Source organism: Colobus angolensis, unplaced genomic scaffold, assembly GCF_000951035.1.
Source record: "Colobus angolensis palliatus isolate OR3802 unplaced genomic scaffold, Cang.pa_1.0 Scaffold17, whole genome shotgun sequence".
Taxonomy (NCBI): Eukaryota; Metazoa; Chordata; class Mammalia; order Primates; family Cercopithecidae; genus Colobus; species Colobus angolensis.
The window spans coordinates 15,057,380-15,074,287 of NW_012114821.1; the positions used below are offsets into that span (position 1 = coordinate 15,057,380).

Here is a 16,908-nt window from a genome sequence, read left to right on the forward strand (position 1 = left end):
TAATGCATGATTTTTGTGTTTTCCCCTCTTAGTTCTTTTGTCTTGGTTTTGTTCTATAAAAATTGATAACAATTATTTATCTTTTTCCTGGATAGTACCTGTTGTTGACATTAGAAAATTGTCAGACCTCTTTAGCTGAGGTACATAGTATATTTTTTTGAGGCCTTTGTTCAGTTTTTTAAAATTATTTATTTATTTATTTATTTAGAGCCAGAGTATCACTCTATCGCCCAGGCTGGAGAGCAGTGGCTCTACCTCATCTCACTGCAACCTCCTCCCCCTGGGTTCAAGCACTTCTCTTGCCTCAGCCTCCTGACTAGCTGGGATTACAGGTGCCTGCCACCACATTGGGCTAATTTTTCTATTTTTAGTAGAGGCGCGGTTTCACTATGTTGGCCAGGCTGGTCTTGAACTCCTGACCTCAAGTGATCTACCTGCCTCGGCCTCCCAAAGAGCTGGGATTACAGGCGTGAGCCATCACGCCTGGCCAATTTTTAAAAATTTAGTGTTCTATATTGGTGTTCCAAAAAACAGTGTTCTGCAGGTGTGCAAAAATAAAAACTAGGTATTCTGATTGTAACTAGTTACTTAATTATTTATTTTATCTTGGTTGGGAATTGTTGGAGTATAGAGTTAAACATGTTTCTTTAAAACATTCCAGTCTTCAATAGCCTGACATGCATTCAGTATCTCCGGGAAAAAGATACCGCTAGAATGTAGTATTTTCCAAATTTACTATTAATTGTTTTCTCCAGAATACTTTCCAGCATCTCTCAGAAACAGTTTTCTACAAATCACAGGATAAGAACTGCTGGTTTAATTCATTTGGATGTTTTTTTTTTAACTCCATCAATTTTTTTATGAGAAACAATTCTTCATTTTTAGTAATCATCTTTATGCAAATGTATAGCCCAGGCTTCTTGGTCTCCTCTGCCAAATTAGGTCTTTCTCTCCTTATTAAAAAATAAAACAAAACAAACCAACTATGACCAGATCTGTCATTGGCAGCTCTGAGGTTTGTTTTGATGAATAAACAATTGGGTCTAAATTCATAACTAAAGTGGAGAAGTCACCAATGACTTACTGCTTGTATTCCCTTCAAACTTCTCTTCTCGGAAGCTAGGAACGTGAAACAGCTGTAGTAAGCTTAGCATATGCTATACTTGGACATGATAAAAAGTAGAATAAAACATGTTTTTTTAATTGGAGAAGCAGTCAGACATGGCAGAAAGCACAGACTTTGGAGTTAAACTTTCCAGGGTTAAAATCCTGATTTTTCCATTTACTAGTTTTTGGCCCTGGATCTCTACTTTCTAACTCAGTGTCTTCATCTCCAAAAAGGCATTATTAATGCATGTCTTCTTAGATTGATGAAGTCTTTGAATATTAAATTCAAGGTCAACTTTTCAGAATATTTCTTGGAGGTCAGAGGATGCAAAATAGGGACATAGAAATGGCTGGAATTAGAATCTGAGCCTGACACTATGGCCTATCTTTTTAGTTGCATGGAAATCTTGAATATCAGATACTTTCCCAGATATATATCCGTGTTGATGCTATTTGTGTTACTTTTTTTTTTTTAAATTAAAATTGCTTTCATTTAAAAGGAAATCTAGCATGCTAAGAGAGTTAGAAGAATAATGTTCCTAGGATTTGAAAATACTTGATTTTCAGAAATCAGAGCCAGGAGAGACTGCAGATTGGTGTAGTCTTGCACATTTGCAGGTCAGGAAGCTGAGAACCAGAGACATCTGAGGGGCAGTCAAATTTAGATGGTAAGTTCCAGTTTCTGTGCACTGGACACTCTAGATCTTCTCCTACACCCTGGGGTGCAGGTCCAGCAAGATGGCTCTACAACTGAGAGGAAATAATATATAAATAAACACATACATATGTGTGTCTGGTATCTTAAAAGATTAATAACTGTTCTTTGCCAAGATAAAAATGTGAGGAAAACGTCATTATAACCTGGCAGGTGCTCTCATAGCACTGGTGAATGAAGAGAGATTATTTCTTAATTGGGGACAGAGGGCAGTGAAACTTTCTTATTGGGTGATAAAACCCAATCTTAAAGGTTGAACAAGAGTTTGTAAAATTGTTAAGAAGATGATGGAGAAAAAGGTGAAAGGCAGAAGTATTGTTCAGAAAAGAGAAAATTTTAGCTACTAGAATTAGCATCTCCAGAGTCATAAAGGCCAGAAAGGAGCCTGGCATGTTTGGACATCATGAACTTGGAGAGCCAGGAATATGAAGTAGATAGTCACAATGACAAGGGTGGGCTGACTGCAAAAGGGAGTTTGTGAAAGTGAGGTGAGGCAGAGAAGGGCTTTATGAGCCATGGTTGGGGGTTCCACTTGATTCTGTTTTAAAGTCAGAGAGTGGTATGACTAGACATACTTAGAAACACTCAGCAACGGTGCAGAAGATGGATGGATAGAGGATGAACTGCTAGAGGCTGAGGAAGTATCTGGCTGGGGCATGATTAAGTCCTAAAGTAAGACAGGAGCCCTTGGAATGGGTTTCAGAAATGCTGCAGAATATCCTGGCATAGAGGCACACGCTTGTAGTCTCAACTGCTCTGGAAGCTGAGGCAGGAAGATCCCTTGAGCCTAGGGGTTTAAATCTAGCCTAGTAACATAATAAGACCCCTGTTTCTAAAAAATAGACAACAACGGAAAAAGAAATGCTGCTGAGAATGAATTGGCAGAATTTTGCGGCCTCTTGGGAAGAGGGTTAAACAAAAGGAATGTGACTTTAGTGTCCAGGTGAACATCTTTGTGCCATCACTGTGATACTAAATAGACATGGAGGAAGGAGGAAGAGAAGATTTGGAGGAAGACTTGAGTTTGGGGTGTGGTCCCAGAGGAGGAAGTGGATTGAACCACAACAGAAATACTTCAGAGAAGTTCTGTGGTGTAATACCCAGCTTGTCTCCTCCCTTTCCAGTCTTGCCCCTTTACCTTCCATTTCCACCACAACAGCCAGAGTCATTTTTCTCAGGGTCAGAGCTAATTACGTCTTTGTTCTAAAACCCTAGAGGCTCCATCTTGGCCAAACTACGGCCTCCAAAATACAATCCAGTGTCCTTACCGTGACCCTTTCCTCCCTGTGTGATGGGTCCCAGTGTATCTCTTCAAACCTCCTGTTGCCACTTGTTTCAGGCATCTGATCTCCCTAATGCTTCTTCACACCAAGGGCATCTTTTCTCACATTGTTGGCATGCACATGGTTGTTCTCTGTCTAGTTCACCTTGAAGAAGAGAACGTTCTTGTCTTCACCAGGTATCCCCACACCTAGAACAGACTTGATGCCTGGAGGTATAGGTCTTTGTAGATGGAGGAGCCGTATATGCCTGTTCATTCCCCCCGCCACATTCCTCAGCACAGACTAAATGCTTGAGTGACCTCTCAATGGGCCAGAGTTAGGATTAGAAATACCAGAAAGATAAACTATTCCTCTTTGATAAGTAAGCTCCTATTTTCTTTCCTGATCCCACAGATAGGCCCACTAATTATTTTCAAGGATTTTTCTACCAGTCAGTCACTCTCAGTGGTGTTTTTCAGTAAGTCACCAGTATTTTAAAGGGCACCTGGAAACTCTCACAAGCCTTTGCATCTCCACGTGGTCGTTGGTAATTTATATTAAGCCTATTTTCTGTGTGCAGGTACACATGTCAGCAGTTTTAGTGAAAATGATGCCCATTGTCAAGACTCTAGTTCTCAATTTGTGAAGTCCACAAAGGCTGTAGTTTCCAGGGTGTGCCTGAAGCTAAATGGAAAGCCCCTCTGTGGTTTTAACTGACAGTCACTATGCTGAGCAAAGTATTTAGCAGATAGACCTATGTGAAATGGCTGATGTGCAGCCCAAGTCTGACCTGCTTGGGTGGCACAACCCCAGTGACCTGCAAGTTGATTCCTTCCCCCCTTTGCTTTTTATCTCAACTACTCTTTAGCTGTTTTACATAGAGCCTCCTGGAATGGGAAGAAAAAGTCTTTGAAACTGATCGTCTAGTAGCCTGATTACCGAATCCTTGTTTTTTTTTTAAAGGGTCCTCCATCTTTTGAACCCCACTGTGTCAAGTTGAAGGGTTGGAGAGCAACATGGTTATGAATATGGACCTTCGGATCAGGAAGATCTGCTTTGGAATCTTGGCTCTCTTATTAGCTGCATATCTTAGGGCCATTCTGATGTTCAATTTTCTTATCTGTAAAACATAGGTAATAGAAACCTTCTTATAAGTTACTGTGATGATTATATCAGATGATATAAAATTAATGGCAGTGTCACATTGTCATTCTATCATCAATATTGGGGAGAAAAGAGACAAAAGTGAGCTAAAATCAGACTCTGAGGACCATTGGGAAAAAGAGGAAAAGAAGCAAACACATGTCTGTGTCAGGTGTTATATGAGAAAGGCATTAACAGTACCTTTGATATCAGAGAGAGTAACTAACTTGACCAGGGTCGCACAGTCAGTGCGTGGTAGCCAAGCAAGAAGTGACACAGTTCTCTGTGGCCTCAAAGCTTGTGTTTGTAGCCATGGCTTTACACCTCTCAAGATGGTAGCTTGACGCATGAGTAGGCTGTGTTTCTTCCAAGAGGCAAAGGTTGGACCTCTTAACAAATGGTAGTTGATTTCTAGAACATTAATGATCACTTAGAACTGTGGATACTGCTAATAACTTAGTGCCAGATGGTGTGGGATCATCAAGGATTCTACTGATTAGGTGCAGAGAATGAGCTTCCCAGAGAAAAGCAAGACAGCTTAGCCCTCAGAGGTGGATTGAGTTCTCTTTACAGAATGTATGGAATGGCTGTACTTGTTTAGGGTGACAGGTTTGATTTTAAGGGTTGTATTTGTTTTCACACTGATATAAAGAACTACCTGATACTGGGTAATTTATAAAGAAAAGAAGTTTAATTGACTCACAGTTCCGCATGGCTGGGGAAGCCTCAGGAAACTTACCGTCTTGGCAGAAGGCAAAGAGGAAGCAAGCACCTTCTTCACAAGGCCGCAGGAGAGAGAGAGTGGAAGAGCCATACTTTTTAACCATCAGATCTTGTGAGAACTCACTCACTATTATGAGAACAGAATGGGGGGAACCACGCCTATGATCCAATCACCTCCCACCAGGCCCCTTCCCTGACGTGGGGATTACAGTTCGACATGAGAGTTGAGTAGGGACACAGAACCAAACCCTATCAAGGGTTTTGAAGGGGATCTATTTTCCTTTCTCTATACACATTGCTGAATTCTGTCATTGGTACAAAAGGCAGAGTGGTTTAATGAAAAGGTTGTTGATACAATAGGAGGCCCATACCTTCCTCTCACTCATCTAGTCTCTCTCGGTGTCTGCTTTTCCCGTGGTGGGGTGCGGGGGAGGGAGGTAGGCAGGCCCTTCACCGCAAGTGGCTTCCTTTTGCCCGTGTTATATGTAGGACTTTGTAAGACTTCTCTACAACTCTTGGTGATTAATTGAGAGAAGTGTGTTTCATCCAGGTCCTAAGCCTTCATAAATGATTGTAAAATGATTTCATCATTGATACTTGATGTCACTGACTTTTGAAAGGCAAGATGAGGCTTGGGAACCATTGTAACTTCCAAGAGTCCAGGGGCGATTAGAAAGTGAATATTTTTACATGTGCTACCCAAACAAAAAATATGTGTTGCAATATTTACCTTAGTTAAGATGGTGCTTCCTTTGAGTGATTGGAATAAACACTAAGGCTTTAAAAACAAACAGTACATGAGAAATAAACAGCAGCATTATTGAGTTCCAGTTTTCTTCTGTACAGCTTTAATTCTTGATGCTTTTAATATAGAGTCAGATTTATTTGACTGATACTTATTGAGCCCTACTCTGGGCCTAACATAGGCCCTGCCTCAAAACGTATACACACCTAACAGATAATTTATGCCTACGTAGGAAAGCAGACTTTTGCGAGCTAGTTTTATGCAATACCTTTTCTTTGGCTCGGGAAGTTGATAGCTTGGTGGTATTTTCTTGCATGGACTAAATTCTTAGAATTGTTTAGGAGATACTGGCCGAAGGTGATATGTTAAATTTTTGCCAAGGATCTGAACTGCGAAGTAACCCTTCAAAGTTTAGGATCTACAGATCTTTGCTGTTCTTGGGTTAAATTCCATCTGAGAACCATGTAACCATTAAGCTGTAGGCACTGTAGCAGACATTAAATGTTTCTGATAGAAATCTTTATAAACACAGGAGAATCTTAAGGATACTTTTTATAGTCTAAAACAGCACAGATAAACATCTTAAAACCTTTATTTGCAGATCACATATCAACTTTCAATTTTTGGGCTGTGTTATGCAAATCAAATTTTATTTTAGGTTGGTCATTTCCCCTTCATGGCAGCCTCATTCAACTCATATTAATCTTGAAACTAACAAATGATAACATCTTTACCTCTTCGTTTCATATAAGCTGCTGCTGCCAGGTCCCTCTTCCTCTGTTGGCAAGTATTCTGCGCTGCTGCTTCCTGGTTGAACCCCACTAACTGTGGGTGTTGTATAGTTGTTACGCAGGATGGTTCTTAGCACTCCACACCTCAACTCCTCAAACTGCTGTAATTGGGGCTGTACTTTGAGTTCCTGTTTCTGTTCTGCTTCTTTCTGCCTCAACTTGTCTTTTCTGTCTGCACCCTTACTCCCATTCCTTTCTGGCTTGTTCCAAGAGGAGTGTCAGGTAGAATGCCGTGAGCGGCGTCTCCTCCAGGATTGCAGGTGTTGAAGATGGAGATGACCTAGGGCAGCACCTGGCCTACAGGGGACACTCTTAGTTAGCTTCCTTATTCTCTTCTTAATTCCTTTCCAACCTTCTTTTTGTTATCCCTGGAACCCCATGAGACTTATTTTGCTCTTCCAAAGGTGTGCCATACAGACAAGCTATGTTTCACTCACTTCTGTATCTTTATAGCCTAACCCCTAGCCATTGCTTGGTAAATGTTTGCTGGGTGGATGAGTGCATAGAAAGATAATCCTAATGAGGGGAAATGATGAGAGGTGTTTTCAGACTAGTTGGGTTTTAATTTAATTTGTGGCCACTCCACTTACCCTTTCAGATGAGGAGATAGAGCTGCTTTGGCAGGGTTTATTGTACCCACATGGTCATTTTGGATTCTTCCACAGTCCCCGGGAATGGGCATTCTTGTTTTTAATTTCAAGTAGTCAGGAGATTCTGGGACCATCTGTTCACTAGTATAGGAAAGGGCAAGGCAACAAGGAGTTCATATCCACATAGTACTCAGGCCACTTTAATGGAAACCACCAGCAGGTCCTCAAATGTCAGACACAGACATAAGGAAGATATTCATTCTTTCACCTTCCATTTGTTTGCTTGTTCATTCAGTCAGCTTCCACTGAGTGCTCTAGTAAGTCTGATACCATGCTACCTGTTGGGGCCTTTTAGTCTGGATCTGAAGGTTACAACAGGGTGATCTGTACACCCTTGATTCGGCCCTCCCGCCAGATCAGTGACTAACACAAGTCTTTAAAATGAATTTAATAGATCAACACCTGTGAGAAGAAGGGAAATTTTAAAAAAAGTTAATAGATATTTACTGCACATCTCTTATTGTTTTCAATGCTGGTGACATTGCCGTGAACAGGATAGTACCACCTCTTTGAGAGATTACATTCTATTGGGACAGATCATAATTGCAGGAGCATAACAATAAGATCATTTCAGAGAGTGTTAGTTCTTCCTAGGTAGTAAGAGAGGGTAATGAATGGAGAGTGACTGGGAGTTGGGCCATCAGAATGTCCTTGTGAGGTGACATTTGAGCTGAAAGCCAGAAAAAAAGAGAGAAGGTACAAGCCAGGCCCATTTAGATTTAGGCGAAGAGAGATTTAAGAAAAAGATTTCAGGAGAGAGGTCAGCAATTCTAAAAGCTTTAAGGCAGGACTAGCGCATTGGGGTTTGAAAGACTGTAGGTGTGGCTGGAACATAATGAGTAGTGGAGGATGTGGGAACAGGGGAGAGGGCAAAAGGCTGGGTCACATAGGGCCTTACAGGCAGTAGCGAGGACTTTGTTTTATTAGAAGAACAGTGAATTCATTCATCTTTCCTTTCTTCCTCCAAAGAGAGAGAGAGAGAGAGATTCGTTTCATTCATGTCAGTGAATCTTTACAAAGCATCTTCTATGTGAAGAAATAAACATGAATATTATCCTGGTATTATTCTTACAAAGTTTTTAGTTGATGGAGTACGGGGAGAGACACAGGTACTTAAACACCTAAAAAATAAGGTACAGAGTGGAATGATGTGAGAAGTATGGATAAAGCAAGCCCCAGGCTAGCAATAATAAATGTTTTATGAACAACTTACTTTATCAATCCTATCAGAAGCCTTACCAGGCTTCCCGTTTCTTCTAGCAAAGGGTTTTGCTGCTGCTGCTTTGCTGTGGCAAGAAGTGAGGAGGCCTGCAGCTGGTTAAGGAAAGGTAGATGGACAATTTGGTTTTCACACTTAGGCTGGTGCCTGTTGAAGCGTCTAGCACACTGAGTGGATGAATAAATGCCTAAATGATGTAAAAACCCAAGTTTGATGATCATGAGAAAAAATCTCAGAGAAATTGGTTCCAGGATCCCCACAGATACCAAAATCTGTGCAGGAAGGCCAACAGCACACATTTGCATGGTTTGCCTGTATCTCTCCCCTTTTTGAGGAGGAGACAGTGACAATTCTTCATTGTCATTCTTTCTTCTGGCACCTTTATCCACAGCTCTACTCATGATCACGTTAAACAATGTGAATGAATGCATAGAAAGAGCTTATGCCTTCACATTGTGATTATTCATGTATATGTTCTAGCATATGGAGACTTAAAATGGATAAATAATTTACTGATTTGGCTGTGAGGCTGCATGAGAACTTAATGTCACTTTTTCATCCTCTTATGCAAGTGTTAATTAGACATTCCTAAACACATTGCTCTGCAGTCTTCACTCCTCCCATCAAGGTAGCATGATTGCCTGACAAACTTTTCAAGACTGAAGTAATCAGTCTAAACCAAAATTAGGCCAAAGCAGCATTCCCTTGCTTCCCCTATTAAAGGAATAACACATATAAGAACATTTACCTTGTGGCGATTATGGGATAAATGCATCCATTAAAAAGCATTTTTTAAATGACCTCTCTGAATATACTATAAAGCAATACAATGGAAGCCCTTTTTTTTCAAGTAAGGTAAAAAAAAAAAAAGTTTTTTTTTTTTTTTTAAGGAAATCACTTTGGTATAGGAGTATTTGTTTCAGAGATGTTTTGCTGTCGCTGCTCCAAGTGTTTCACTGGCAGCCGCCTTCTGAGGTGACAGTAATGATAGCTAGTCTTTTCTGAGCACCTGCTCCCTTCAAGGCTTTGTGCTAGCCACTTCTAGGCACTTTAACGTATTGAATGCTCACAGCACTCCTAGATGGTAGGTATAATTCCCTGCTACCTTGGCATATCTCTGGGAAATTCTATGCTAGTATTTTATTGTTATATACTATTTCCTGCCTCTGTAAACATATACATAAAATTTAGCTGCAAAGAATTGTGGTTATTATCTAAAATCAAATCTTCCCAAATTAAGAGCAGTTTTCCCACTTGAGTGTATAGAAAGTACCGTAGATTTAGAAAGTAATTCTAAAATACTTAGAATTTTAGAAAATCTTAATGAATAGTGGCAACAGTATTGCCATTTCTCAGTTAACGTAAATATATTTCAGTAAAATATTTTTAAAGAAAATTTACAGAATAACTATTTGAAGGCAATGTCCTCTTAAGACATTATGCTCATCACTGTATAGTCATATCTCTTCTACATATATGGCTGTACATATTAGATATGTATACCTTTAAACTTTGTTCGAAACCATTAGGGGAAGAATTACAGAGGACCATGTTTTCTGAATTTAAAACTATTTTATCAACCATTTTCAAAGCAAGTCTTATGCTGCCTACTTTTCTGTTTTGTGGAGATGATTATATTGATGAGTTTGTGTATTCAGTCATTTGTCGCTTCATTTCATAAGCATTTTTGAGTATCTACTGTGTGCTAGACACTGGGAATAGGAACTCAGCCATGAACAGGTTATACAAAGCCCCTGCTTTCATAGAACTTCCATTCTTCTAGAGAAATAGCATAAAAGCAAACAAATCATGAACAGGATCATTTCAGGGTGTGGTAACACTATGGAAAAACTGGTATGATGTGCATTCGAGAGTAACCTTTGGGTGGGCCGAGGGTGTATGTTGCTGTAGGGTATCCTTAGAAGACTTTTGTGGAGAAAGGACTTTTAATCTGAGGCCTGTGTAAAAAGAAAGAGCCAGTCATCCAGAGAGCTTGGGGGAAGAGTTTTAGGCAGAGCAATCAACTAGTTCAAATGCCCTGAGCAGGGATGGTCAGATTCATACATGTCTCTGAGAATATCTACTCTTACACTCTGCTGTGACTGAGGGATACCACTCAGCCTAGAGGAGTATGCTACCCTTCCTGTCCTCAAAGTCTCAAAGGCCTTTTCCATCCTTATAGTCTGGTTTCTGTAATTTTTCTACATCCTTTTGGCTGTCAGCTCTCATGTAGTGCCTCCATCAGTATGGCTTCCCAGCGGCCTCTCTCTGATTTGCAGCAGCCTGCATCTTCTCTGTGCCTAGATTCAAATGACAAAACTTGTTAGGACTATGTGTGAAGTAAAAGTAGAAAGTCTTCGTGTCAGGGTTGGAAGTGCTCTCCTAAATTACCATCCCTGATCCTTAGTTATGTAATGTTAAAGAGAATGTAATGATGTCGTATGGCACAACTTTACATTCTCCTTTATTCATTTATTTGTTAATTCATTCTTTCCCGCTCACCCCACCCTTTTGTGTTGTTCAACTGCAGATACATACTTAAAAATGCCCACACATGTTTTATCCTACTTTTAATGATTTGGGAAAGATAATCTTATAGCCTATATTATCTACCATTTTTCTCTTAGCCCTTATTTAATTTTACATATATGACATTTCAGAGGATATCACTGCAGTTGTTGTTTGGTATTTATGGGAATAAAACTTTGCAGCACACTTAGACATGTGTTATTTCTAGAGGGAGCCTTGTTTGATTGAAGGACAGTATCCCCTGGCTCTCTAAAACAGGAGGCTCTTAAAAGTGCATTTTATTTAGCTTATTTTTGCCAGTGGACAAACACTCGAGCTTAAAAGAAAAAGAAGTGTCACCTAGAGTTAACTGACTGTAGCTGTCAAATGGGGATGCTTTCAACAAACTTCAAAAGTGAGTAGGTGAACTTTACACCCTACCAGTTCATAAGCAAGTTGGTAAACATTCAACAGAAATTCTGAGACTGTCCCCGCTCCCCCTCCAACAAAAGGAAGTAGGTAGATGGTCTCAAAAAATGTTACGGCTGAAATCTTTCACATTCATTTGCTCATTTGGAGTTAACTGTAAAGTCCACTTAGTAATTTCTGTTAGACTACAGTCACCTTTTTTAGTCATTATTCCTGCAAAGATAACCGATAGGTTATTTTCCTCCAGAAGCAGATCTTTGTTTCTTTCTTGAAAGTGATTAAGAAATGTTAAGATTCAGGGGAAACTTGGACTTGCCTTCCACAACAGATTAGATGGCATGGTTGAAAAAGCATAGGCTGGCTCTTCTCTTACTTGGTATGTGACACTTGGCAAGCTAACTAATTTCTCTAAGGCCCAAGGTTTTTTATCAGGGAAAAAGGGCAATCGTAAGTATAGAAAAAAATTAATGACTATTTTTAGCATTTTTTAAAAATGACATCACAGAAACAGTTCATCTAAGAATAAACCCATTTTTTAAATAAATTTACTTTTAAGTAGATGCTTATTTGCATCATTTTCAATCTAAATGTCTTGTATTTTTTTAAAACTCAGGTTTATCTCAAAACTGGTATGTAGTTGCCACCTCCCCCATATGATGAGACTGTTTTTAGTCTCAGCTTATCGCAGATATCATTAGAATGCAGAATTAGGTAGTGGTTAGAAGATAAGGCTCTGTGTTGTCAGAGACCTGGGTTCAAATTCCAGCTCAGCCACGCTGGACAAGTTAAGCTTTCTAAGCCAAGCCTCTGTTTCCTCATTCATAAAATGGATATAATAATAATATTTATTTCATAGGACTTTTGGGAGAATTACCTGAGATAATCTATGTAAACCTCTTAGCATGCTTTGTGGTTTATACCAAGTGTTTGTTAAATACTAGTTGTCTTCCCTCTTTCCTCTACAGTGCAAATCTTAAATCTTTTCAGTAATACGAAATTTATCTCTTCCTTGAAATGTCTTGTAAAACATTTCCTTAAACATGACATGCAGCATGACAGGTATGTGAGATGACTTGAGATCCTAAGCCAAGGAGCATTTTGTATAGGTAGAGGTACATTGTAGTTTTCAGGGTGTCTTCTATCAATGGTAAATGATCGTGGTTTTTCATTTATTGTAGCTCTTTACAATACAGTTATTTAAATTTCTTAAAAGAGATATAAGTGTATTTAAAGGGAGATATTGAACAGTACAGGTGGGCAGTGGATGTGACGAGATATGGAGTTAGAATGTAGTGATGGGTATGGTGGAAATAGTGTCAGACTTGCAGTCTGGAAACCCTGTTTTTTGTCTCAGCATCCCAGTAAAGAAAGCATACAGTTTGGGATTTGGTCGATATAAGTGTGGAATGTGATGTTAGCATTTTCTGCCTCTGTGACCTTGGGAAAGTTACTTAACCTTTCTCGCCTTCCCTCTCTATAAATATTTATTGAAGGTCTACTACATTTCCGTATCTGAAAAATGAAGATGGTCTTTAACAGAATTTCTGTAAAGATGCAATGCAAAGGGATAAAATATTTGAAAGCATATATATCTTATATAATTGATATGTTTTATAAATATAATAAGTTTTATACCTCATGTCTAGTAAGTGCTCAGTAAATGTTACTTCTAGTGTTACTTAGGACCTGTGGTTGCAAGTGACAGAATTCCAAGCTCAACTGGCTTGGGACAGAAGGAATTTGTTGTCTCATGTACTCAGACTGTAGGAAGGTTAACAGTGACATATGCCTTGGGAACAGCTGGAAGCAAAATCTCAGATGCCAGAGGACTGTCTCTACCCTCTTTTCTCTGTTACTGTGTCTCTGTTAGTGTCATTCTGTCTGGCCACATTTTTCCTCACATCAAGAAACAGAACTCCTGGCAGTCCTAAGCTGATGTGACCAGAAAGCGACTGAGCTTGTTTCCAAGCCCAGAAATCCTAGAAATGTCATTGAGTCCAGTATGAGTCTTGTGCTCACCTGGCCAGGCATTGGGGTGTGGAGAACAAGAGGTGAATGAAGGAAAACAGTAGGAAAAACCGTTTTCCATAAGGGGAATTGTAGGTGCCTGCTACCATTGCTTTTATCCGTTTCAGCTTCTTCAGGGAAGTACTTAGCCTCTATGGGCTTCAGTTTTCTGGTCTGAAGTTCCAAGGTTTAGATGATGTAATGGATGTGAGTGTACATTTAATGTTTTAAAATTTTATTTATGCAGTTTATTACTGTTACTGCTCATGCCCTGCAAATCTTGACATATCATCTGTGGGTTCCCAGGCTGACCACAGACCCTTGAAATAGCAGAAAGGGGCCTAAAATTGTTTTAAGAAGTTAGTCCAGTGTGCCAAGTACATTGACTATTCCTCCTTTTAAACTTGTTTTTTGAGTGTCATACACGTACAGAAAGGAGTACATATCCTAAATGCACAATTTGCTGAATTTTAACAAACTAAACACAATTGTATATCCTGTACCTGGATTAAGAATCAACAATAGTAGACTCCTAGAAGCCCCCCGCTTGTACCACAAGTAGATTAATGTGTTGATTCATCATCTAAGAAATCATTTAAAAGCTTTACCAGCATCATGATGGCATTTTCCAAACTGTTTTTTTAAATTAAAATATTGCTAAAATTCAACTGGCATATGTCATAAGTATTTTTTTTTAACACTAAAAGAAATCCCAAAACTTAAAAGCACTGTGAAAAGCTCTTCAGGTCATTCCTACTCATTATACTCCTTGAAACATTTTTCTCCCTAAAATTACCATTTAGATGATAAAATGACAGTATCCTCTTGCCTGGGTATTGTGCCATTCATGTCTATGCTTGCCTTTTCTCCTTACCAGATTGTAAATGCATGAGAGAATACAAGCCTTAAGATTTCTTAGGTGTCTTGTATTATCTTTCTTGTGCGTAACTTAGCATGATAATTGACTGACTAGAATGCTATCCATTTCACACACTGAGCTTTGTGGAATGACTGTACTTCTCCTGAAACTATAACTACCCAGATCCCAGGGACTTCCAGTCTGAAATGATTCATTGTTAATGAATATGTCAGTTTGCTGTTGCTCTGGTACTCAGGAAAACAAATGCAATTACAAATGAATTTTTCTTTTTCTTTTTTTTTATTTACCAAATCTTCTAATATCTTTTCCCCCTTTTTTCTCTTTTAGGCTCTAGACCAAGATAGAACAGCCCTTCAGAAAGTGAAGAAGTCTGTAAAAGCAATATATAATTCTGGTCAAGGTAAGCAGTTACTAAAAATCAGATAACATGAATTATAAATAATGTCTACAGAGTTTTCTTAGTTATTTAAAAGATGTTAAGTTTATAGGAAACTTGACGCAAATGGAAAAGTAAGTAGGTAAAAGAAATTTCTCTTTTTTTCCTCTTATCTCGACTATCAGCCCAAGCCTATTAGTGTTTCCAAAACAGAAAGAAGAAAAAGCATTAGTCGCAGTGGATTTTACTATACCCTTAAGTGCTTAATAGAGTTATGGTAATTTTGTCGCAAGTGACATGAGATAGGTAAAATTTCTGTGTGAATTTGGTCAACCTATAACTCAGTGGCTTCAGTTAAACACATCAGAATCTTTTCCCTTCTTCAGTGTATCTGTACACATTTGAAAATCAATATTGGTGATGGTCGTGGAAAAACTTAGAGAGGAGGGGGCAAAGTTAAATTCAAACCTCAACAGACCTGTGAACTATCATCTTTTCTTTTGTTGGAAGGTGTGCCAGATAACCTGTGTAACTAAATGTTTTAACTGTCTAGTGACTTTGTCATCTTGGAGGCAAAAGTATGTCATCAGTGAGTAAGAGGAAACAAACCAAATTAAAAAAAAAACAAAAACAAAAACAGAGTAACCACAAAAAATGGTAGGCTTGGCCGGGCGCGGTGGCTCAAGCCTGTAATCCCAGCACTTTGGGAGGCCGAGACGGGCGGATCACGAGGTCAGGAGATCGAGACCATCCTGGCGAACACGGTGAAACCCCGTCTCTACTAAAAAATACAAAAAAAACTATCCGGGCGAGGTGGCGGGCGCCTGTAATCCAAGCCACTTGGGAGGCTGAGGCAGGAGAATGGCATGAACCCGGGAGGCGGAGCTTGCAGTGAGCTGAGATCCGGCCACTGCACTCCAGCCCGGGCGACAGAGCAAGACTCCGTCTCAAAAAAAAAAAAAAAAAATGGTAGGCTCCAGCGCTGTAGAAGAGAGGCTTGGAAACCTAAAATGGATTTCAGAGTTTCTCACTCACATCTTTTGTTAATATTGCAGTACCACCTCACCTACCAATAGGTTACTTCTCTAAGAAATCAGTGGTCTGTAACTTAACAGAAAACCTGGGAGGGAAGGCAGCAGACTATAATAGAAAGAGCACAGGCCATGAAGTTGGACAGATATGGGCTTTCGTCCTTGCTAATCCGCTTCTTATTAGCAAGGTGACCTTGAGCTGGTTATTTCTCCTTCTTGAGCTTCCATTTTTCTTCGGTAACATGAGGATAGTGGTATTAAAAAAGTTGTTGAAGGGATTTAATGAGCTCATATCTGTAAAGGGTCTCCCAGGTTACGGAAGTTCAATAAATGCTTGTTCCTCTTAATTTTATCATCATGAAATTATTGAGCTGAATGGAACGTGAACAAGCCAAAACCCTCAGGTACTTTATGGCCCTCCTGTCTCATCAGAGCTGGGAATCACTAGCCAAATGAAACTGGAAACCTAATATTCTCTTGTTTTTTAAACCCCCCTAGGCCTTGAGACATTCTGTAATATTAATTGTTAACACATTTTGCACCCTGATGCCTTCATTTTGCTCCCTAATTTCTTTATATCCAATAAAACACTAACTTCTCATTAATGTAGATAACTAATAGTCATGTAGTTATGACCAAATGTTGTTTTAGGTCTTGGCTTAAGTTATATACCTAATTTATAACTTCTGCCGTTAGCATTTTTTTCAATGAACTCCTACACTGTGGTAGGCCCTTATATTTGATATTAGCTCTTTGGGGAGGTGAGTGGGATAAATAACTAGGAGATGCCACAAAGCGGGCTTCTGGGGTACTGATATTGTTGTTTTTTGATGCTAGTGGTGATTACATGGTAAAGTTCACTTTTTGGTAATTCATCAGATGCTGAACTTAGGATTTATATACTTTTTTGTAGGTATGTATATTATATACCAATAAAAATATATTTAAAGTATTATATGCAAGGAGGTTCACTGAAGCCTTGGTTGTGATTTGAAAGGGCAGAAAATAAAAGGGATTTATTAAATAAACCATAGTATATATATAATAGAACACTGCACACCCTTTAAAAAAAGAGAGAAACCCAAGTAGTCTAGGTCTGAGTTTGAATCCTAGCTTTGTTATACTTGTTCAAGTCAAGTATATTATTTAACTTCCAGGAGTCTTACATTTCCTTACCATAAATTAAAAAAATAATATCTAATGGGCAGGGGATTGTATGGACAAAAGGAGAGACCATCTAAGGCCCCTAATACACTGCTTGCCACATAGTAGGTGCTTAACAAATGGTAGATGGGGGAAAAGGACAGCTAGATGAATGCTTG

General features: G+C 39.2%; 1 protein-coding gene across 3 annotated transcripts in view; it reads left to right on the forward strand.

The window, feature by feature from the left end:
- The window catches only part of ASAP1 (ArfGAP with SH3 domain, ankyrin repeat and PH domain 1), a 358,455-nt gene that overhangs the window by 148,328 nt on the left and 193,219 nt on the right, over positions 1–16,908 (forward strand). For all 3 annotated transcript variants that reach the window (XM_011938170.1, XM_011938171.1, XM_011938172.1), the window contains one exon: positions 14,507–14,579. In XM_011938170.1, the coding sequence (XP_011793560.1) occupies positions 14,507–14,579 (73 nt within the window). The remainder of the gene's footprint in view (positions 1–14,506; positions 14,580–16,908) is intronic.